We start from the raw sequence: 24,021 nt of genomic DNA, 5'->3' as shown, positions 1-24,021 counted from the left end.
AGATTTAAGCTACTCTGAAAAACTATGACTCATCTTAGAAACTAAAGATGCTTACCTTTATGTTGTATTAGGTCAAAAGCTCTTGAAGGGTTTTACACGTGGAAATGACATTATTTGGGTTTTTACATGATTACCCCAGCTTCAGTATGGAGAATGACTTGGAAGAACGAATGGTAACTGTGTGAAGACCTGTAGGAGGATATCATTTTAATATAGAGGAAAGGGAAGATACCTGGACTTGAAAGGCAGTGAAGATGATGTGACTAGATGTGAGAATTTTTTTAGGTGGTGGAATTTATAGAACTCAATGACTGACCAGATAGGAGACTTAAGAGAGTGGCACAAGCAACTAGATATATAATAGTACCTTCACTGAAATGAGGAAAATTTATAGGGAAAAAGGTTTGGGGAGATAAAGTTATCAGTAGAATTTTGAGATAACGTGAGACATCGAAATGAAGACATCGAAATGAAGTAGGAAGTTTGATATCCAGGTTCTGGAATAGGGGAGCATAATTGAGGGTCAGGGTGGTATGAAAGATATCTGATAATATGGAGGAAGATGATGTTCCCTAGAGAGAGTTTTTAGTCATCTGAGAAGAGTGAATAGGACAGACTCAAGAGGAACCTCAGTGATTAATGTTGGACAGCAGACAGACATCCAAAGGAAACTAGAGAGTGAGTTCAAGAGGCTGGAGGGAGAGAGAGAGAGAGGTCGTCATTTCAGACTGACATGCTGAGGTGAGTGAATGTGCTGAGATGACAACTGAAATGAAGGATGAAAAGTGCTCACTGGGTTTGTCAGCAGAGTGGACATTGGTCAGTGTTGGTGGTCTGGTCATGGTGGTGGTGCTGGTGTATGTGAAAATCCATATTAAACTTGAGTTGGGGAGTGAATAGGAGGTGAGGCAGTAGAAAAGCAAGGGTATACAGTTACTTCAAGAATTTTCAGGCTGATTGTTAGAAACATATGTAAGAGACATTTTTTTACTCTTTGTTAGGATGAGACAGGTTAGAGCGTACCGATGAGAAGTATGAGGCAGGGGATGAGGGCAGGAGAAACAGCATAGTCAGTGGAGAGATGCACAAAAGGCATGAGAAATGCCCATCAGATCTGGTGTACTTGCTGAAGAAGAGGTTCTGCTGAGTTTAATCTCCATGGTTGCAACCTGTGAGCAGAGTAGAATGGGGTCTGTTAGTATTGCCAAGTTCTAATGAACTCTACCATAGTACCATCCTTACATTTATTTTCAACTATTTCTAGAGAACTTACCAAGCAGCAAATGTCAGCACAATTCTTTTGATGTGTGAAAATGCTCTGGCGTTTAGTCACTTGTCAGTCTCATGTTCAAGTCTTATCCATCTGTCATGGCCCAGTTGAAAGCCTCAGATGAAAGACTCTCCCTCTCTAATCTGAATGGTCATAGCTTGGTGCTTTTTTTTTTCCCCTCTATTTTGGCATTTATTCTTGTATGTGTTTACCGGTGTGTGTGTGTGTGTGTGTGTGTGTGTGTGTGTGTGTGTGTGTGTGTGTGTGGTTTTTTTCATTCTTCTCCTTAGATGATGGAAAACAAAGACCATGACTGAAAGGCGTCTTATATTCTCCACAGCACCTAGCCAGTTACATTTATTTAGCTTGTTACCTTAAATGCATGTAAATATGAACATGGGGAAATGGTTATTAGCAGACAATTAGGAGGAGTTATATAAGGAAGCGCAAGATTTTTGTGGTTTGGAACCTGAATTAATAGTCTGAAAAATTATGGTACCAGATTATAACGTTTTGTATTTATGATACTTAGTAAAATATGTTTTGAAAGTTTCCTGTTCCCTGCTATTAAGGAATCAAATTATTTAACAATAATACAACTCCTCTTTGGTGTAATTAATAGTTTACTACCTACTTTCATATCATTATTCCCTTACTGAGGGTAACCCAAAGATAAAGAGATAGAGACATCACAGGGGTTTCATCCCACGTTGCAAATGAAGAAACAAAAGCCAGAGAGATAATCGGTCAAAAGTCCCTTTACTAGTAAACACAAGTGCTAAGATATAAGCCAGGACCCTCTGATTCTAATCCAGGTTTCTTTCAATGTGCTCTATGGCTTTTAGGTTTTTTAAAATAGAAATCCAATTATAAGGAGCACTTTGGTCTATTTTATTTAAATGAGTAAAAAATCGCTTATCAGAACAATCTCTTGGTCAGAGCTAAGACCACCTTTTCTGGAAGAAGCTTGGCCTTGTGGTTCAGAGCTTCATACACGGCCCTTCAGCAGAATGGGAAGAACGCAGCCCCTGTGGATTGTGCTGATGCTGTGATTTAAAGAAAAGAAAATAGAAGCCACATATCTGTGGAATACTAACTGTTAGAGCAACAGTGACCAGCACTGTTCAGTATAGTGAACGAACCTGGTATTCGCATTTTGGAGAAAAAACAGATACATATCTGTTTTTCTAAGCTTTTGACTCTGACTTACTACTTTTTTAAATATAAAGACTAGCATCATTTTTGATTTAGGATGATAACTTATATTCTAATGAAAGAACTAGAAATAAGGAAGGTCATTATCATTTAGGGGACTATGGCTGGCTTTAATTATATTATTGTTAAAGCTTTCACAAATTGAAATAGCGTGTATTAAATATATAAAATCTATAATTTTCTGTTAAAACATTGAATGGGGAAGCCTCTGACTAAAATCTTTATATAATATTATTCCCATTGGCCAGAGCTGATTTTAAACTGGATAATAACGTCTGTTGTGAACAGATTCTTTTTAATTGTACTGACTCAAGAATATATTTTTGTCAGGGGAATTAAGGAATGAAGAACATATACTTTTAAGAAATTGCGGAAAGGCATAAAGTGCTTTTTCCTCCTCCTTTCCACACTTTTAAATGTTATCTGAATGAATGGCTGCTACCGGGTAAAACATTTTCTTATGTTCTCCTATAAATTGTCTTAGACAAGGTATTTGGGAATTGCTGTACAGTGTGGGAATTAATTGAACTTGGTTGTATATGAAACCAAAACGATCAGTTGAGATATTGAATCTGAAACCAGGTGTTCCACGGTTAAATAGTTATGATTCATGGAAAAAAAAAAAAAACACACAGAATTTTAAGGACTTTTTTTTTCTCCAAGGCAGTTGGTTCTATCATTCACTCCATGTGGACTGTAGACTCCGGTCTAGCTCTGGTTATCCTTATCTCCATTGCAAATCTTTTTTTAGTACATTGTAAAATGTATTAAATTGGCATTCCAGACAAACATTTGAAAATGGTCTTTTACCTCAGGTGAACCTGGCCTTTGTTGAAGCAGCAGACTACGTCTCAGAACCTGTTAACAGGGAGCCTCCGTCCAGAGAAGCTCAGATACTGACTTTGAAAAACACGTCTGAATTCGATGTACTTGTCATTGGAGGAGGAGCAACAGGAAGTGGCTGTGCCCTAGATGCAGTCACCAGAGGTGAGTCCTGGTGTGGGTGGATGTAACACAGGTAAAGGTTTCATCTGTCCTTCTGATATAAACACACAGTGTGCGCTCCGTGCTGGGAAGTCACGTTTCTGTTGCATTGCTTAATTTTCCATTCTTTGTGAAGCACCTTCCCGTTGTTAAAATGTAGGTACTTGCACAATTTTGAAATGAAGTATAGTTTGTCTTTTACACTGAAATGAATTTATTTAAAAAGAAAACTTTATATTCCTGTGAATTCATTGATTTGATGTTCTGGTTAGTTTTTTTTATACACAGTAAAGTACATTTATGTGAAATAAAATTATTTGTGTATCACCTAAAATCACATTTATGTCAGTGATTTGTCTTTAATAAAAAGATTTATTAAAATGAATTAATCTATTAAAATAATTCTTTTTGTTTCTCTATTAAAATAATCTCTTCCAATGAAATACAGACTACAGTTTGGGAAACTCTAGTTCAGGTGACTGAATAATGGAAAAGACTTGCTAACCTGTAGTTCTGTCTCACTCTATTAGTCAGCTTCGGGAAAGATATTATGAGAAGTTCTTTCAAAATGGCAACAGGATATATAAAGAAAGAAATTTTAGTATGGAACACCAAGGCTCTTACATATGATATATTTAATGATTTGCTTCTTTTGCCTGTGGTTATTAGTGTGGAGTTTGGAATCAAAGAAATCTGAGTACATATCCTGGCTGAGCTGCTGTATCAGATGTATGTATGTGTATACACACACACACGCACATACACTTAAGCAAGGTACTTAATTTCTCTAAGGTCCCTCATCTTTCAAATAAGGAAAGAAATATCTTCCGTTAATGATTGTTATGGGGATTAAATGCATAATCATGAAGAGGATTTAAAACAGTGCTTGTCACACAAAGTAGAAACTCAATAAATTGTAGATAGTATTATAGCTGCCATTAATAACATGAAGGCAAAAGACTTTTAGAACCAATTGTCCCGGAGAAATAATCCTTTGTGATTATTTTTAGATATATCACATTGGACTGGGTACTGCTGCAAGGAATTTTGACTCCAAATTATTTTAGTTACTCTATAAGGTTCAGTATTCATTGCAGTTTCATATTCAGTGGCAATAGTTTATTACATGGAATAATTTTTCTCAGATTAAGTTACTACCACACCCACCCTAGACTTAGTTACTTTGCATATCTGGTAGATTTTAGTTTTACAGAAATGAAATAAATTTCGTGAGATTAGGCACACATAAGCCAAAAAGTACACTAGATTTACTGTGATTGCACAGGACCCCCACTTGAGTTTTGATCCATGTAGACATCACAGCCTAGGTCCTTTCTGTCAATTCCAAATAATGGTAAATTCACAATAATAAATCCTGGAACATACTCAGTTTCCTGGCACGCCCTAATAGTTATATAATTTTGTCTCCATCCATAGTTTATAATTTAAGCTGCATTATCCTGGGACATACTAAGTCAGATGGAAAGAAGAGTTGAAGTTACCTCAAGGTGTTTGAATTCAACACTCTTCCCTGGAGTCCTGGGAAAGAGAGTGTCAAGAGAAGACACATAGGCAGTGTAATGGGAGGTCTCGTTCGGGACTGCCCCAATTGTCCTGGGACTACCCCAGGGCTTAGAAGTTACCAGATGACAATTTTCTATGTCCAAGAGGATCGTTTCCCCAGTAGCGTTCAGAAAAATATTTCTTGCTATCTCCACTTATGTTCATGCTATGTACTGAAGTATACAGCAGTTCTTTTTCTTTCATTTCAACGAATATTGGCTGAGTGCCCGCTTTATGCATGGCAATATTCAAAGTACTACATGAGAATACCAAGATGTTTGATCCAGGCTCCACCCTTAGGTTGCTCCAAGTTCTGTAGTAGACTGAGTTACCCTATAGAGAATATGTGCCTTTCAGGAGGCTAGGGGGCATTGTTATATCTGCATAGAATGGTCTGGAGAAAGCAAGCTGCTATTTAGCACGGGTAGAATTTTAGTAGGCAAACATTGCTTGCTGGAAGTGTGCCAATCTGAGGGAGCATGTGAGAGGAACAGTGTGTGTGTGAAACAACCCGTGTTTCAGTTGGGATCACCCAGGCTGTGCTGGGGAGGATATGAGAGGAGTGCAAAGGCAGAGCTGGGCCTGGGATACCGGGGAAAGGCCTTTGGACTTTACTGAACAGGCCCTCTGACACAGTGAAGAGCATTCGTGATGAGGAAAGGATAGGCAATAAGGAAGAAGAAGCAGGGGCTAAACTTTTAAGAGATCTAGAGACAAATAAAACAGAAAGGACGTAACTTGCTGGTGTAGTAGGATATGAATAAGGGAGGCAATATGTGCAAGAATTGTTTCCTCTTTCTTTTCTTTTTAAGATAGGAGCCATCTGAATATTTCTGTAGACTCAGAAGAGAGCCTTAACATGCAGATAATAGAAGGCTGCATGTGGAACAAGCTCTCGGGAAAATACGCGGCATGGGATATCAAAGATATATCTTAGCTTTGGCAGGGCAAGAAGAGACATTTCTCAGAGACGAATACAATGTGTAAAGATTCTAAGGCATAAAAGAGGGAGTCTGTGTGACTCTGAAGAGCTATTCTTAAACACTCAAAAAGAAGTGAGATGTGCTACTTATGGATAGGAGTAGGGACTTGGATGTAGAAAAGATTTAGAGAATGTGATAGGAATAGGGGTTGCTTTGCTCTGGTTAGAAAAGGATATCTGTGTGTGTGTGTGTGTGTGTGTGTGTGTGTCCCCATGTGTGTCTAATATTGCTCAGAGTTGAGGCAGAGAAAATACACGATAGGGTAGAATCCCAAATTGAGAACTGACTAGGTATCAATGACAGAGGGAGAAAATGAGAAAAGATTCCATGAAGGCAAGAAATTGTTTAAATGGAAACTTAGGACTGGTAGGGGGAGGTAAGGGGAGTTGGAAAGCCAGCTTTCCCTCAAAGAGTTAGGACCGTGATTGCAGTAGCAAAAAGGCAACTACTGATTAAGTGCCTTTTATTCCTTTTCTCCTTTTGAAAAGTCTCACCTATATTTGCTTTTGTGCATTTTTTAGATATCTTTTTAAAAACATAGATAAGATCATACTGTAGTCATTACTTTGCAGTGTGTTACTTTCAAATAACAGTGTAGTTAATCAATCTTTACATGTATATGGTATTCATTGTTTTTCATGGCTGAAAAATTCATCCCAAAGACATTCTTGTTAATGACTCTTCAGGTGGTTTCCAGTTTTTTGTTTTGTTTCATTCTGCTGTTTAAAATAATACTACTTGAGAGTCAACTGCTGAACCAGCTCTGGGAATATAAAGACTAATAAGATGTGGCCTTGCCCTCGAGGAGCTTATAGTTTATTAATATTTGCTGAACAAACATTTTTCCTTTGGGCAGTAAAGAATGTTACCTAGTACATTAGCAGACGATTGTGGGTGATGACAGTGATGATGATTTTGAAAAGATAAGAGTTTTCAGAGCCAGAATGTTGACAAGATTTTTAATACTTATAGTTAGTAACAGCTAAGAAAATGATGTACTTTCAGTATCTCCTGGCATTTCAATTGCTGTCTTTTAAAATAATTGACTGACTGTCTTATTTGTTGTATACGGAGTTACGATTTATAAAAAGGATGGATAAACCATAGTTTGTATTTCCTTTATTATGCTGGTAGCCCTCTGAGGGTAGCATTTATAATTAAAATGTATAGAGATGCTGAAGTTAATCTATATTTATCCTTTTACTACAATTTCTGATCATATCAGTAGCCCTCTGAAGTGTGAAATAATCATGGGCATTTGGTTAATGAATTGTGCATTGTTGCTGTTCATTCATGGAATTTGCTCTTTTATTATATTTGATGCTTCACTTAACAACAAATTTTGCTTTCTCTGCGTTTGATATGTTTTTACCAAATTATTCCTGACTGTATCCATTAATCTTTAGTCACATTTGACAAAAATAAATTACTGTGATCTTTTAAAGTTACCAGTAATAATTAGATTTTTCAGGACATCAAAGTTTTGGGGGAACTGCTAGATGTTAAAAGGCTCGTATAAAAATGTTTTCACAAGGTTTTTGACGAAATATTGTGCGCAAATGCAATTTTGGTAATGGATAAACAAAGACCGTAGAAGGAAGAGAAAAAGTCATGAAGTTTTCATAATGAACATTTATTTGCATTCTTACCATCTGCATTTTCTTGGGAATCAGTTTTTCATTTGTTTCATTTGGGAATATTATTATATAAACATAATATGCACAGCTCTCCTCACGTTCTCCTGTAGGTCTCTAGGATCAATAGGAATTGCTTCTCTGGTTAAAACCTCTGTGGCCAGTCCCCAGCCTCGAAGCACGATGATATAGGAGGCACTTTGCCCCCAAAAGAGAGCTGGAATGAAGAGACTCTGATAAATATAGTCACTCCCTCAGGGGGCTTCAAGATGTTTTTTTCAGTGCTTTTTTGTTATTTTGTGTGATTTACCTGTATGTATCAGGGGTCAATCAGTACAATTTTGGTTTAAAATCTTATTTATAAACTTAAACTTTATGGCTTCAAAATTCCAGAGAAGACTGCTTCTTGCTAGAAGAAAACATTAATTGTAGTTCTCTTGTTTAAAAATGTATATGTACATCTAGTTTATGAATGGTGCCTGGCTAGTAATTCCTGAATTCTCACCACAGTTCCTTTGAGTCTAAGACAGTATAGCATAACGAGTAAGGACACAGGCTATGAAATGAGAACCAAGTGGGATCAGTCAGCTTCATCACTCACTAGGTCCATGACCTTCAATAAGTGTTCTGACCTTACAGAGAGCCTCAAGGTTCTCAGACATAATGGAGGATAACAACAACACTTCTGCATAAATAAAGGTTTGTGAAAAGGAGCAGGTGTGTGCATTTTTAATTGCATTAAAAACTGCAGAAAAGGGAGAGCCATGGAAGATAGTGCATTTTGGGAATTACAGATCTCAACCCCCTTCTACCACTGCCCCTCTTCCACCATGAGGGTAGAGAAAATCCTATTTCAGGACAGTAGAATTGCAGCAGATGAAAGTTTGCTACTTACTGGACACTGCTAATTAGACTAGGTTGCAAATTGCTACTAAAATTAATCTGGAAATTTGATGTAATTTAGTGATTATGTTATAGTGACTGTCTTTGGCAGGAGTAGGGTGGGGAGGGTTAGAGAAACTGTGCCAAAGTTATCTGGAAAAATCAGCCTTTGAGATTTACTAGATTAATTTTGAAAAAGAATAATGATAAAACAGATAGAGCTCTATCAATATCGAAGTGTATTCTAAAGCTACTTTAATTAAAATAGTTTGCTAAAGGAACGGAGAGATTAGCGGAGCAAAAGTAAGAGGCTAGAAATAGATCTGAATACATAAAATTTAGGATATGGTAAAAGCATTTCATATTTGTCATTATTGGTTGTTTAATAAGCGACATTGAAGTATCCACTTTCCCAAATTTATATTTGTATATATTATGTATATTTATATTCTGTTTATCATGCTCTCTGTGGATCAAGGATTTAACAATAAAACACCACAAACCTATTAGAAGAAAGTATATGGAAATTTAAAAACATGGAGTAAGACAGGTGTTTTTAAGCATGACATCAATAAAGTCATTTTCCTTTTGGCAAATCCTGTTAAATTTGATTTCATAAAAATTGAAATTTATCTATGGCAGAAATATAATAAACACCTGTGAAGTTGGAAAAATAACATATCAGACAGGATTTGTTTCATATTGTTTTCAACTTTTCTATATCCTTTTGTTTTAATATGTCTATGATGAAACACAAGTAGCTGGATTCTTTTTTTTTAACGCTTGATAGATGGAATCTGTCTTTCAACAGGTGAATTTGGTCCATCTCCATTTATTTGGATGCCATGTGCTTTTATTTTGTATTTTTTACCTTACATCTTTTTTTACTTGACTCCATTTCCTTCTTCCTTTCCTCCATATTAAATCAGCTTTGTATCACTCTCTGTTGCCATACATTAAACTCTATGGATACAGTTGCTGCCACCTTCAAGTCCCATCAGAGACTTTTCTCAAAACCAAATCGAGGCTCCTGCCCTGTGTTGATCTTGGCCAGCCAGCTGGTGGTTCCCTGGCCCAGGTACTGCTCTCCAGGCTGGGTCCATCTTCCTGCCTCCTGGGCATGTCCCAGCAGATAGTCCACAGCCCCAGACAGTGGTCAGCAGAAGCTTTTCCACCCTTCTTCAATCCCCGGATTCCAGTACTGGTCTGTCTTCTTCACCTCTCCCTATCTCTTGCCCTTCAGGAACTGAAATCTTGGTTACCTTTGCCTGTTTCTAGACCCAGATTCCACCAAGACAGAGGCTTTGGGCCTAACTACTGTGCTCTGAGTTTCTGCTACATTTCTGGTCCATGAGGTGTTTATTTTTGAATCAACCATGCCTTAAAATATATATATGTATGTGTGTACATAGGTATGTATGTACATATATATATACACGTAAAAAACAAATATATATATATATATATATATATACACACACACATATATATAATTTTCTCTGTGTTTGGAGAGGAAGAGTTTAAAGCTGAACTCACAGTGGCATATTGGTCAAAATTTTACCTATAAGCAATATTTATAATAGCAAAAAGAGTGTGGTATGGTTTAATAAATTGGGTCCATTCAGTTATTCAGAGAGGTTTATAAGTATTTACAGGGATAATGGCTAAAATGTATTGTAAATTGAAAAACAAGTTGTGAAGAATGAGTTTGTTAATTGTATTTGTTTTTGAAACAAAAAAGTACACAGGTTTATCAGCATAAAAAGTTTCTGGTAGAATATATGGGACATTTTTAATAGTTAAACTTGGTTATGTCTGGAGTATATTATTCTCTCTTTTCATCATTTTACATTGTTTGGATATTCCTTCTCTCTGAATACTGGCTGTTTTTATTATAAAATAATAAAAAGTAAAATAGTAAAAAAGTAAATAGTAAAATAGTAAAAAGAGAAAGCAACAACGGCAACTTCCTTATTCCCCTGAAACTCTATTACTATGATTAGTGTTATGGCTTAATACATTTTTGTGCCTCCATAATCATGTGTGAACTTAAGGGACTCAAAGTATGTTAATGATATGTTCTAACTTAGCATAGTATCTCCATTAATGGTTTATATGTTTCTAATCGAAAAATAGAAATAGGTATAATAACCAATCCAATATTATATAGTTCTGTAAAATGTTAACATTCACTGTTAGAAAGTACTAGGCTTAAAGCATAGAATCCTGATCATGAGGGTTAACAAGCCAGGGTTGCTTTGCAGCTTTACAGGTGTGTTATTTTTTAGAGAAATTGGTACTCATGTACAGAGTGTCTAAACTTTTTGATTTGTGTGTTATTACCTGGGTGCCTCTGGTAGTTATTTCATAGCTATTACTCTGCCCTTTCTATTTAAAAATAGTTAAATAATGCCATATCTGAAAATTTATTATAATGAAATAAAGATGCAGAGAGTTTAAATAAAAATACAATCTTGCAGTACTGTGATAGCGAAGGTAGGAAATAACCCAAATGTTCAAAAACAGGGAATTGAATAAATAAATCATTGTAAATATTTAATGTATTACTATGCACACATTAAAAGTGAAATTATAGAAAAATATGTATTGACATCGGAGAGATGTTTACAATAAATAATGTTAAATGAAAAAAATGGAATGTATCATATGATCCTATTTTGGTAAAAATGTGTGTATGTGATTACATACATGCACAGAAAATGTGAACATTTAAACACCCAAATGTCAACTGTGGTTATCTTTGAGTAGTGTGGTTACAGGAGGGTTTTATTTTGTTCTCTTTACTTCTCTGCATTTATTATGTTGAGTGTGTTTGCATGCATAAGATAATCAGTAAAGGGTATTAAACTATGCTTCTGTTCTATTTCATGTTGTAAAAGTTAAATGTCGTGCCATTCCTCCCCTTAGATAGTAATTATCCCTCTGTATTCATCCAACTGTCTTGATACATGAATTGGTTTAGTTGGAAGTGCCTGGCAGCTAGACATTCCCACTCAGGACAGAAAAGGCAAGTCTGTGAAGAGCTGTATTTCATTCACATCCCTGACCCCACCCAAAAGGTACAACTGTAACTTCAGAGATGGGCTGAGTATGACTGAAAGGTAGATTTCAAGTTGACTCTCTTCTTCTGCTATAACTAATCTTGTTCTTCCACCAAAGAATTTCAGAGTAATCTCACTCCAAATATTAATACTTTACCACTGCAGTGAAATTCATGAGAGTAACTACTAAAAGCAATCAATTATAAAAACAAAAAATCAAATAATCATACCACTCCCAAATGTTCTGGTTCATCTCAGCAGTGATAGAACATATTGCTTTCCATAAAAAGTAACTTCTGAAAAGAAAAGAAACAAGCAAAAGCTATTCCTTATAAAATCTTGAACAAGTTTAGTGAATTATCATACATGTACAGAGGCCAGCCCTTCACTGGTGGGCATGTGGGGAGGTCATTCTTTCCACTCTGAGGAAAGATCTTCCCCAGTGCCTCACATCCAGCTAGGCACAGTTGCTGGAAGCCTGGATGCATTATTTTCGGTCTCCTTCAAATTTAATTATTTTACCTAAGATGCAAAATGTTAGCATTGAATGTCACTTAAAAATACTGTTCAAAGACAAATATCATATGATATTGCCTATATGTGGAATCTAAAAAAAATGGTAAAAATAAACTTATTTATAAAACAGAAAGAGAGTCACAGATGTAGAAAACAATCTTATGGTTACCAGGCGGGAAAGGGATGGGGGAGGGATAAATTGGGACACTGAGATTGACATATACACACTACTATATATAAAATAGATAACTAATAAGGACCTCCTACTATATAGCACAGAGAACTCTACTCAATACTCTGTAAGGGAGTGCAGAGTACTCTATGGAAAAGAATCTAAAAAAGAGTGGATATATGTATATCTATAACTGATTTACTTTGCTGTACACCTGAAACTAACACAACATTGTAAATCAGCTATACTCCAATAAATATTTTAAAAAAGTACTCTTCATTCTCTTTGAGAAGATAAAACAGTGCTCTCTCTTCACTTCCTTGCTTTATACTGAAACAAAACAAAACAAACTAAACTCTTATTTTCAGACTGGAGGTGGAAAAAAAGTTTGGATTTTTGAGAGGTGAAACAGGAAGGAACATCTTAGGTAACGGAATCATGCAAGATCATTATAAGACTTTAAACAATTTCATTGTCTTTGCTGTAGTCGGTTAATCAGTTAAGGCAAAAGCGGTTGTAACTTCTAATAATGTCTTGATTTTGCATTACTTTCCTCCTTCCTCATTCCATTATTCTCATCCAACAAAAACGAGAAATCCAGAACGTTTAGCATAAAAGCAGTTGAAATTTTTTAAATGTTTTCTTTTTAAGGTTTCAAAAACTTTTGGTAATACTTTTAGGTTACATGGTACTTTAATATATCAATTTAGCTATAAATTTAGAGACTAAATTTTTATTTTTTATTTTGCTCTGGAAGGAGCAGTATCATTTCCCTTCAGAAATTCTGGTGGGTAGCTTGACGATATGACACTGGAAATAATGGGACAAGAAGAAACAGCCTGGTTTGACAGAGAAGCCCATTTTAACTTTTGTTGGTATTCACTAAGGTTTTTCACATAAGTACATGAGAATAACTTTTTTAAATGTCCAATTCTTGCAAAAGCAGTTTTGAGGCTTTAAAGTGTTAGCTCTCACTTAAATATCCTGAAATATCCTCCTGAGATGGCTTGCTAATTCCTAGAGTAGTTGCCTGCCTCACACTGTGTCAGTTTGGGAAAGAAAAAAAAAACCCATCCTGATAACACACACCCATAAAATTCTCTCTTCATATCACCCTCCAATTACCGTCTTCTGCCTTCTGAGGCTAGACTCTCTATCGCCCCCCTCACGCTGTGTGGTTCCCCTAGAAGGTCTCCCCACGCTCCAGCCCCTGAGTGACAAGCAGACCCTAAATAAGCTGGGCCATTTCAGTCATTTGCCTTCTCTTGCTTAAGCTGATCTTTGCCAGTGATAATTCCCTTGCTCCTGCCCTCTACCCATCCGAACACATCCTCCTCTGTTGACTCAGCCTTTCTCCAAGACCCCATTCCAGATACAATTAAAATAACTACCTTGGCTGTAGTTATTGTTCACACAGGGAATTGTGTCACAGTCTCGCACAAGCTGCAGTGCTTCCTAGCAACTCACATGGAGGTTGGCAGGATTCAGATCCTCACAAGTTACTGGACTGAGGCCTCAGTTCCTTGTGACCTGTTGCCCAGGGGCTCTGTTGGTTCCTTGACTCAGAACAAGACAGGTTGCTTTATCCAGGAGGAAGTCGCAGTCTCTTGTAACCTAACCATGGACGTGGCCTGCCACCATCGTGGCTGTATTCTGTTGGTTAGAAGCAAGGCACTAGCTAAGCCCACACTCCAGGGTAGGGGATTACATACTAGGAGGTGGGGCTAACTGGGCACTAAGGCATCTTCTCCCACAGCCTGTGGGTACCTTTGGGCAGGTAGGAGCCATAGGCTGGATGGGAAAGCTGCTTATCCCCTCTCAGTTTTATGTCCCTGCCTCGAATGGTGTGGGCATCTTAATGCCATGACTGATTCCAAGACTGGAAGAGAGGTGTGTTCTAAATAATTCAGCTCTTAAATGCCATTTGAAAGTCAACTTCCTCATCTGATCTTCAACTGAAGAAAAATGGTATATTTTAGTACTGGAAGAAGAACTCTCTGTGTCGGACTTACTAAGAAAAGGTGATAGAGCTCACCAAGACAGTGCATTGTAAGAGAGATTGCAAATGTAATCTCGACTAAGCAATTTGGGGTTTATATCCTGAATTTAATTTTTGACTCACTTCAGGGTAAAGAGTCCTCTGCATTTTCAAATGCAGCACCTATGAAACTTTGCTTCATTTTGTTCACTTGGCTCTCTGGGTTGGGAGCTGCTTGACAGCTTGGTCTGTGTCTATTTCATTTCTAACACCAGCACTTTACCTGGCACTTAGGCTCTCAAAAAATATGCACTAATATGATGTATTTTTCTGTGTGTTTAATACATCCTGTACTAAATTTACTAAGCATTGCTAGAGTTTTCATAGTTGAGAATTTTACACATCTTTTTCTGGCATAAATGCTTAAAAAGAGTGACCTGGGTCTCTGATATCTGTAATTTCTGTGTTATTTTGCTAGTTCATTAGAGCATTAGCAGTTTTTGCCCTTGAATCAAAGTTCTCTACTTTTCTCTCCACAGTTTCCAAATATTTTGTCCTTTTGAGTCAAGGGAATTGCCCTGATTTTATGATGACATTTGGGTACGATATTTAAACTGTTAGAAGTTATAAAAACGACCCTTTGGTATTAAATGTAATAAATGGCTCTGAATTGAATACATGCACAAGTTCTCTTATATGAGCTTTGTGAGCCCAAACTGCTCCAGTTACATATTCTCATTGTAATTGGATTCTATGACATTCTCTCATCCCCCAAGAGTATGGCACGCCATGAAAATTTCTTCTGGCTTGGTGCTGATGTATACTTTGGGTCTTTTGAAATTTTGGATTTCATATCTAACTAGTGTATGGAACTTGTAGTCATGTTGGTCCTCCCAGTCCTGAAGAGGCAGGGGTGTCTCTGCAAGAAAACAAAACAAAACAAAACTGATTTCATTCCCAAGAGATTTATTGCAACCCTCAAAGAAAGCCAGGTTGGGAGGGATGAGTTTTAGAACTGACTTGTCTTTGTTCAGCCTCACCTTTACCAAGAATATTGTCTTTTCTTTACTCATGGATACTCTGTACTGGGTTCATTTGTCCTGGCTTGTGTTTTTCTTTGTAGTTCTACAATATTGTGCTTGCGTGTCTTCAGTTAGACTGTAAACTCCTCAGCATCAGAGGTTATTCTCTTCTTTCTTCTTCTGTTTCGATATCTTTGATCTCTTTTCCCATTTTATACCCACTTTCACCCCACTCCAGAAATAGGAACCGGCACATAGAGGGCTAGTCTAGATTCACAGTCGCTGCATCAGAGTCGACTGGAGTTGAAAGGCTGGCACGTGTCTGGACCCTCGTAGTGAGGGATGAATGTGAGTTCCAGAAGGCATCGGTAACAATGCTGAGCTAACTCTACATGGTTAAAGACGGGTGTCAGACTCCCCTTCGACCCTCGAAACACACCAGTGTATGTTACTGCCCTGAAATTGCACTGTAATATTTTCTAGCTGTGATTCATTCACAGTTTAATATGCTTCTAGTTCTGGTTTGACTTTTCCCCCAGGAAGAGACTAAAATCTCTTCATTATAATATAGACAGCGTACTGCACTTGGAATACAAATTTATCCATGTTCGGAGTAATTTTTCTTGTGACTGTCTCTACCCTGGAGAAGTGCCTTTAATGAATTACATACAAATTGTGTAATTTAAGAAGTTAATTTGGTTTTCTGGTTACACAGGACTAAAAACAGCCCTTGTAGAAAGAGATGATTTCTCATCAGGGACCAGCAGCAGAAGCACTAAATTGATCCATGGTGGTGTGAGATATCTTCAGAAGGCTATCATGAAGTTGGATATTGAGCAGGTAATTGTGTATGCTAGTTGTTAAACAAAAATTGCGACTGTGCTTTTTTCTACCCAATTAAATCAGTTTTTTTTTTTTTTATGGCTTTTAACATTCCTTCCTATTGGAAATACCTATTTAGTGTATTCTGCTGGAGTGTCTTTCAGGAGAGGTGTGCCATTTTTTTTCCTGTAGCATTATGTTTATGGGTAATCAGGGGCTTTTTCTACACAGGCATGTCAAAGTAGCAGATTTACAAAATCACTTTCGGATGTGTTACTTTTTTTTCGCGGTACGCGGGCCTCTCACTGCCGCGGCCTCTCCCGTTGCGGAGCACAAGCTCCGGACGCGCAGGCTCAGCGGCCATGGCTCACGGGCCCAGCCGCTCCGCGGCACGTGGGATCTTCCCGGACCTGGGCACGAACCCGTGTCCCCTGCATCGGCAGGCGGACTCCCAACCACTGCGCCACCAGGGAAGCCCTGGATGTGTTACTTTTAACAATTGTGATTGTTTTGTTTTGTTGTTTTCCCCACCAATGGCCACCAAATTGCTACTTCCCAAGCAGTTTCAAGGGAACTGTGTTGTAATACATGAGGAATATTAAACTGCTCCTCTTAACTGCAGATGCAATCATACTGCATATTGTCACTGACATATTCTTAAGGAAAAGATGATCTGAGTCATGCTTTTTTTTATGTCACACTCTGTTGTGTCCAGTCTGCCACCATTTGAAAACTGCCAAGGCAGTGTGGAAGATGACATTTCCCAGAGGAGTAAAAAAAAAAAAAAAAAAAAATCAACTGAACTCCCTATCTGCTTTTCGTACATGAAAAACACAGCAGCACTTACTTGACATTGTCACTTTTGAATCTGTCCCCTTTTCTTATGTGTCTGTTTAGCATCATGATGGATGTGAAGAAAAGAGCATAGGGTTTAGAATCAGATGACTTGTGATGTGTTTCAGCTTATTTATTTAATTTCTATGAGCCTCGGTTTTCTTCTTTGTAAAATTAGTATTATGATAGTAACGCTGGGCCTTCAGAGAGATGTAATGAGGGCTAAAGACAAAAGCTTTTTAATGATAGTCTGTAAAATACTGTGCAACTCTTAAGTATCATCTCTGCTCGGGCTAGTGGAGGCAAGAAGGAAACGTTTAACATGAATCTGAACGATCTGTTATCTCTTACATGAGAAAATATAATGGGGGACTGAGAAAAGGGACAATACAGAGAATGCAAGATAAATTGTTACAATAATCTTGTAACTCAAGTCAGGAAAATATCTTACACCTGGGAACTCTGACAGCATGTTTTTCTCCTATGCAAATACAGTTTAAGGTTTCTAAAAAATCTTTCAGGTTGACAGCATGATGTATTATTAGAAATTTGATTAGGAGGGAGCTATCCTTGCTCAGAGGTAGAGAGGTTTCTGTGTATCAATCAGTTGGCAGGGTGTCTATTTGCCATTTGAAAATATTATGATCTGTTATTGCCAAACTAATTTTCTCTGTTTTGCTTTTCAGTACAGGATGGTAAAAGAAGCCCTTCATGAGCGTGCCAACCTACTAGAAATTGCTCCCCATTTATCAGCTCCGTTGCCTATAATGCTCCCAATTTACAAGTAAGCCTTTTGGTATCATCTGTATACTCTTTGCTTATCTGAGGTCAATAGAACAAAGTTTCAATGAAAATAGTTCCTCGATGTGTATTTCTTAATGTAGTTTTAATTAGTCCTAATCTTTAATCCTTTTAAAATATTTTCCTTTGTTGCATTTTAAAAAGTGTGACTTTTCCTATATTAGTCTCTGCTGACCCACCTCTAAGGGCTAGCTCTTGAAGGCAAAGGAGGTTGTGTTCTGCACTTATAATTAGTAGTTTTTTACTCCAGTTTCTGAGAGTATATACAGGAGCGACTACATTTGCACTGGGGAACATAAGAGGGTCATTTGCAGACTAAAATGCAGAGCCAGAAAGAATCCTGCTGCAAAATCTGAACTGACATATATCAACTCCAAACCCTAAGCCATTTTGTGTCATTTTAAATTTCCGAGTTAACCAAAACTGAAATTTGGTTTGGAGGTGTCAAATAATCAAAAATTATTAAACCCAATTTTCTAAATGTTGTTAGAGCTATCCATCGAGTTGACTTAAGATGGAATACAGGTGGTAGGAAATACAGAATTATGTAACTCTGCTAGCTGCATGAGTCTTGTGGGGCCTGGAAGCAGATTTTATAATTTTTGTCTATATTTTATCGTAGATTTCTTAGGACATCTTAAGCCAATGATTCTCTACCCTGGGTGTACATTAGAGTCACTCTGATCTTTGCCCTAGTCTAGTTAAATTGATCCCTAGAAGCACGAGGCCCAGGCATCTATATTTATTTTTGATGCTCCCCAGAAAATCTGATATGCAGTCAGGTCCAGAACCACTGCCTTAGAGATGATCCATTTACTTTTATAATTCAGCTGGGCTGGTATCAGAACAGGCAGGCCCTTCTCTTGTTTCTTTTGCAGTACACTTCTAGGTATACTTTGCTTTTCTTAATAAAAAGCGTCTTGTATCTTAAAGTGACATTCTATAATGTTATACTCTGTTTCTAAAGAAACCTTTTCCCCTATTTATGCTGTAGGTGGTGGCAGTTACCTTACTACTGGGTGGGAATCAAGCTGTATGATCTGGTTGCTGGAAGTAATTGCCTGAAAAGCAGTTACGTCCTCAGCAAATCAAGAGCCCTTGAGCATTTCCCAATGCTCCAGAAGGATAAACTGGTAGGAGCAATTGTCTACTATGATGGTATGTGATTTTTTTTTTTATTTTTGACAAGATACTTTTCTCCCACTCGTGACCCTTACAGCATATTCTTAACGAGACAGTTTTGCATCCTAATTAATGTTAATCTTACACAACACACAAACGTACATGCGCACACTCCACATAGTGTTTTGCTTTTAATATTGCTTGTTTTTGCATATTCCTTTTCTTCTTTGATTTCGACTTTGTATCTCATGGTTGGTTTGGTCCATTTTCCATCATTATGTATTTGGTCACCACCTTCATGCCATTTAATTTGTTATGTTTGCCAGTGAACACTTGCCTTATGAATATATTATAATGTTGAAAGCAGCTGAGGATCTGTTAGGTTTTCTAGATGAAACCTCTATTTTCAAGGGGTTATAAACCTAGAGAAAAATGCCCCCTGGGCTGAAATTGACATGTTTGTATTTCGCACAGGGCACAATTCTTGAACATATAATTTATGTGAGAAGGTAGATGAACATTGCATCTGTTAAACCAGTCCCTCAGGTTTTAATGCTTATTGTATTGTTGTTAGATGTTTTCTAACAGTGACATTATCTAGTACCCATTGGCCACGTGTTCAATGTTCATTCTTTGTGTTTGTGTGTGTGTGTGGACAGTACAATTTTGTACACTTTTATTTGAAGGAACTAACCACTTAATATATCTCCAGATGGACCACAATACAATACAAAACAACACAGGAAAAGCCATTTGTGAAGTTTTACTATAGTTTTAAAGGGTGAATGGATTTTAAAAGTAGTCCAAGGATTTCTATTTATAAAGAAATAGCTGGACACAGATAATTATACATGTTCAAAAAGTCTTAGAAATTTTGTGGCACAAAGGCCCTATAGGGTCAGTGAGGTTTTTTTACCCCTACTATGTGATCTTTTGTATTTAGTGTTAGATATCTAAACTCTTAACATGAAGAAGTGTTTTTGTTGTTTTGTTTTTCCAGGAGACTTTGATATTTATACTTCATAACATGGGATATCCTTAAGGCTACCCCTACCTTTTTTTCTTCTTCTCAGTGTTAGGTTTCTGAATCAATTTAGCTGTCTTTCAGGCTTTCATATATGAACGCAAAATGTGTACGTGCAGATGGGGCAACGGGGATAAACCCAAGAAGATGTGTTAGGAGCAAAAATATTAGAAAAATGTTAAGGGTCTTAGACAAACATTAAAAGCTAGAAAATTCACAGTTTACAGTGCCTTCCAGCATCTAAACACCACGGGGTGGGGGGCACTTAACTACTTTTTTGGTGCCCCTGACTGAGCCTACGTGTTAAGGGACAATCTTAACTGTGAATATTCTTTCTCTACTTCAGACCCTTAATGTTAATCCACTGTAGTTTGTTGGGTGACTATATTAAAGAGGTTTTTGATCCAGGAGGAATAAAAAGGCATTCTGCAAATGGCCCCCTGCCCATCCTGACCTGAAAGTGTTTGTGCCCTTTGCCTCTTAGTTTCAATCCCTCCCTTGCAAGCTCTCTCAAGAACTTGGCCATTTTCTCTACCATGTGATATATTGAACATGAACTACTTTTATTTGTTACTTTTATTTTTTTAGCTTGTGCATATCTGAACCTCCTTGAGAGGAATATCAGTGGCTGTCATATCTGAATTTGTGCCATCTGTGTTATGTTGGCTTGATATTGTTATGAATTATAGATTCTTAACAATTCCACATGGAGAAACCAAGGGAAATCTATGTCATATACTGCAGGAGAAACACTATCCTATTAGAATCAAGAGGAAGAAGGATTTCTTTTATCTAGAATTGGCTTTTATAGCTTGTTACAGGTTGCAAAATTAGGAGTTTAGCTATTGAAAAGTTAAAAATTATTATTTAAAATAATTTCAGTTTGATATTTGAAAATTGATTGTGAAGCCCAAGTCTTGAAAAAGTAAAAATAATTCTAGTCACTGGAAATAATTTCTTTTTAAATCTTGTTCTGAAATGATGCAGGTCCAACTATGTCATACCTGAGGCAAGACAAAACAACAATGTGAAACAGTGTAGTTCTATGGTTTCACAGCTGTATTCACAGATAGGGCAACTCTTCTTAAAGCTAATGGTGTGATGAACAAATTAAATACCAATATAGAAATAAGGTAGAAAGGAACATATACTAAAGGAATTAAATGTAATAAATGTGTGCTCAGAGAAAGGAAGGGATGACTAACCCTTCGACCAGAAAAATAACATTATTATCCTGCTACCAAAGTATTTCAGAGAGGAAAATATACTTCCTAAGCATATACCATTGCAATTGAAGTCTAAACATTGTAATTTATAAGATAAACATTTCTTAACAACAACAACAACAACAAATACTCTTCTTAAATAATCATTATGAGAATGTAGTAACAGTCTCCCAAATGATTTCAAAATGCATTTGGGCTACACAAAATAACTTTTTTTAACTTAAAAAAATAATTTATTGAGGTGAAATTTACATAACATAAATTTAACCATTTAAAAGTGAACAGAAATAATAATTTTTATAATTCCCACCTTGGGAGAATCTTGATCATAATGAAAAAGTGGCACAAGTAACTAAATGAACTTTTAAAATCTACAAGAAATTTTGCCAGTTAACAACTGTGATTAGTTATCCATCACACAGTTACTTCAGTACCAGTGAAAAATGAAAAAATAATGGTGTGAAAATATAGTCAGACAGACTACTAAACATCACCATTAACATGGAGGGACCAGTGACTGAGTCCATCTTTAAGATTCTTTCAAAACTGAGATGTTAGGTCTGTAAGATATTCCCTCTGAAGTACAAAATGTACAAAGGTCAAAAAATTTTTCTTAATTATTCATGCAAACAGTTTATGCTAAAAAAATAGTGATGATCATTGCATAGGATTAAGGCAAAGTCTTTTCCTCCACAAAAGTCCACAAAGGGAATAAGATAAATTCCACATACATTTTTTTTTACTTTTTATCTTTTTTTTTATTGAGGGATAATTTACATATAACATTATGTTGGTTTCGGGTATACAACATAGTGATTCAATATTTGTGTATATTGCCAAATGATCACCACAGTAAGTCTAGTTAACATCTATCACCATACATCATTACAAACTTTTTTTTTCATATGATGAGGGGTTTTAAGATTTCTTAGCAACTTTCCAATATACCATACAGTATTATTAGCTATAGTCACTATGCTGTACATTACATCCCCAGGACTTATTTATCTTATAACTAGAAGTTTATGTCTTTGACCACATACTTTTAAAGTGTAGTAATTATAGTGGCACTTCTGTGCTTGGCATAGGTATGATCCATTGCCATATTTTGTTAAACTCTGAGAAACAAACTCACATATGTGGAGGAATAACTACCATTTTTTTCAGTATAGACAAAGTAAATGTCAAATTTCTCAGTAAGATCCATTTGAAGTGAAAGTTGGGATAGGAAGTGACACACTAGGTTATTTTTTCTTCTTATATTCTGTTAGAGAAAGCAATATAGTCGCCTCACTGGTTTTCTGCCTGAGACGTGTCCTAGTATTTCCTCTCTGCTCCTTTCCATATCCTACCAGAGATCCACCAGCTGGACCCTGTCCGTGGCCATTACCACTGATCAGGGGGTCTCCACGTAGAGAGTGTTGTGACTGGTGCAATTCTCCCACGTCAGCAAAAAGTATTTAAGGCACGACAGGCTCGGGTGACTTGGCAGGCTGTGAGGTTATGTGAGCCAGCTGTGGAGGGCGAGCCAGTTTCCTCAGAAACTTACTTGGGCTTCCTCCGTCAACTTTACTTCAATCTCCCTGCTCCCAGAGAAGATCTTTGGTGCCATTCTAGTTGGACTTCAGTCATCCAATCCAGTGCACAGAAAATGAGACATAATTAAAAATCATTAAATATTTAAAACCATTAGATACCCCCATTAAGCTTCTGTAAGATGAAACTGGAGAACAAAATTACAGCTTTAAATTCTTCCTTCTGAGAGTCCAGGCGGTGACAGAGAGAGAGATGTCTGTTATTTCGTACCCGATGATGCCCTTAAGTATTCCTTATGCACATATGAAAATAGCAACCTACGAGAAATTACATTGGCTTTCCTAGTGTAAATAGAAGTTGGTTACAGCCATGTTTCAAAGGGGGAATTAAAGCCCAGGTTTCACTAGAATATTCATGTTTATTCCAACCTAAAACTCACAGCATACAAATAGATGAATTCAGCTCGTGAGAGAGCAAAGCCAATTTAATCTCTGGCTCCCCTGAGGTAAATGCAGCTCATGGTCCTGCCCCCACCCCGCCCCCACCTCAGCTATAATCCCTGGCTCCTGGAGGTAAAAATGCACTGAAGTGAGGAAAATTCTGCAGCAGGATATAATGATCCAAAATGACAGGGACAATAATGACAATGAATTTCATGTCTCCCAGTCATGAGCTGGAGATGCTTGACTAGGCTGACTTATACAATTAAATTGTTACAGGTACAGCAGGAGATGCAGTTATCTGTGAGCTTTGGGGAATGAGGCCTCTGGCAAAAGGCATATTGTGGAATCCAGACTCTTTTGTTAGGAACAAACTATTATTCCTCTAGGCATGCACCTGCAACCATATACGTCAATAAAAGAAAGCCTGGGTTAAAGACAAGTCTTTTAAGGTGTTGATTTTATCTACTTTGAAAGCTTAAAAAAAATCAATTACCCAATAACATAAAGGTGATTTTTTTTTTTTTTTAGTCTTATGTTTTCATTTTTGTTTTTCCATTGAGTTCTTGGAACATAAGTCAGATATAAAGATGGTGCCTTTAATCCTCATTTACATTATTTGCAAACACAGTTGTTGAACTACAGTTGGGTATTATCTACTTTAAATTTGGACAGACACATTAATTTCTTCAGAACAGAAATAGATTGAATACATAACTGAATAGTGTGGACGTACAAACAAAACAGCAGTACCATTATGCAAGTTCGTCTCTGTGTTTCTTAATGCAGTTCTTGTGAGGTTGTTATGGTGATTCTAAAGTGGTTGTGTGAGCAGCCTCCTGGGTTGCACAAGACCATCCACTGGGGGTAGGAAGAACATATTAGAACTTTTCCTTAGACCTGTTTCTAGCAAATTCCTTAGAAATGTCTGTTTT

At 36.9% G+C, this 24,021-nt stretch overlaps 1 protein-coding gene across 3 annotated transcripts in view; it reads left to right on the top strand.

Annotated features, from left to right (window-relative positions):
• GPD2 (glycerol-3-phosphate dehydrogenase 2) overlaps positions 1–24,021 on the top strand; it is a 133,544-nt gene that overhangs the window by 50,203 nt on the left and 59,320 nt on the right. For all 3 annotated transcript variants that reach the window (XM_060152862.1, XM_060152860.1, XM_060152859.1), the window contains exons 3-6: positions 3,301–3,472; positions 15,997–16,121; positions 17,624–17,721; positions 18,733–18,896. In XM_060152862.1, the coding sequence (XP_060008845.1) occupies positions 3,301–3,472; positions 15,997–16,121; positions 17,624–17,721; positions 18,733–18,896 (559 nt within the window). The remainder of the gene's footprint in view (positions 1–3,300; positions 3,473–15,996; positions 16,122–17,623; positions 17,722–18,732; positions 18,897–24,021) is intronic.

Source organism: Lagenorhynchus albirostris, chromosome 6 (genome assembly GCF_949774975.1).
Source record: "Lagenorhynchus albirostris chromosome 6, mLagAlb1.1, whole genome shotgun sequence".
NCBI lineage: Eukaryota > Metazoa > Chordata > Mammalia > Artiodactyla > Delphinidae > Lagenorhynchus > Lagenorhynchus albirostris.
Note: the sequence above shows the minus strand (reverse complement) of the source record. Positions and strands in the feature narration are given on the sequence as shown.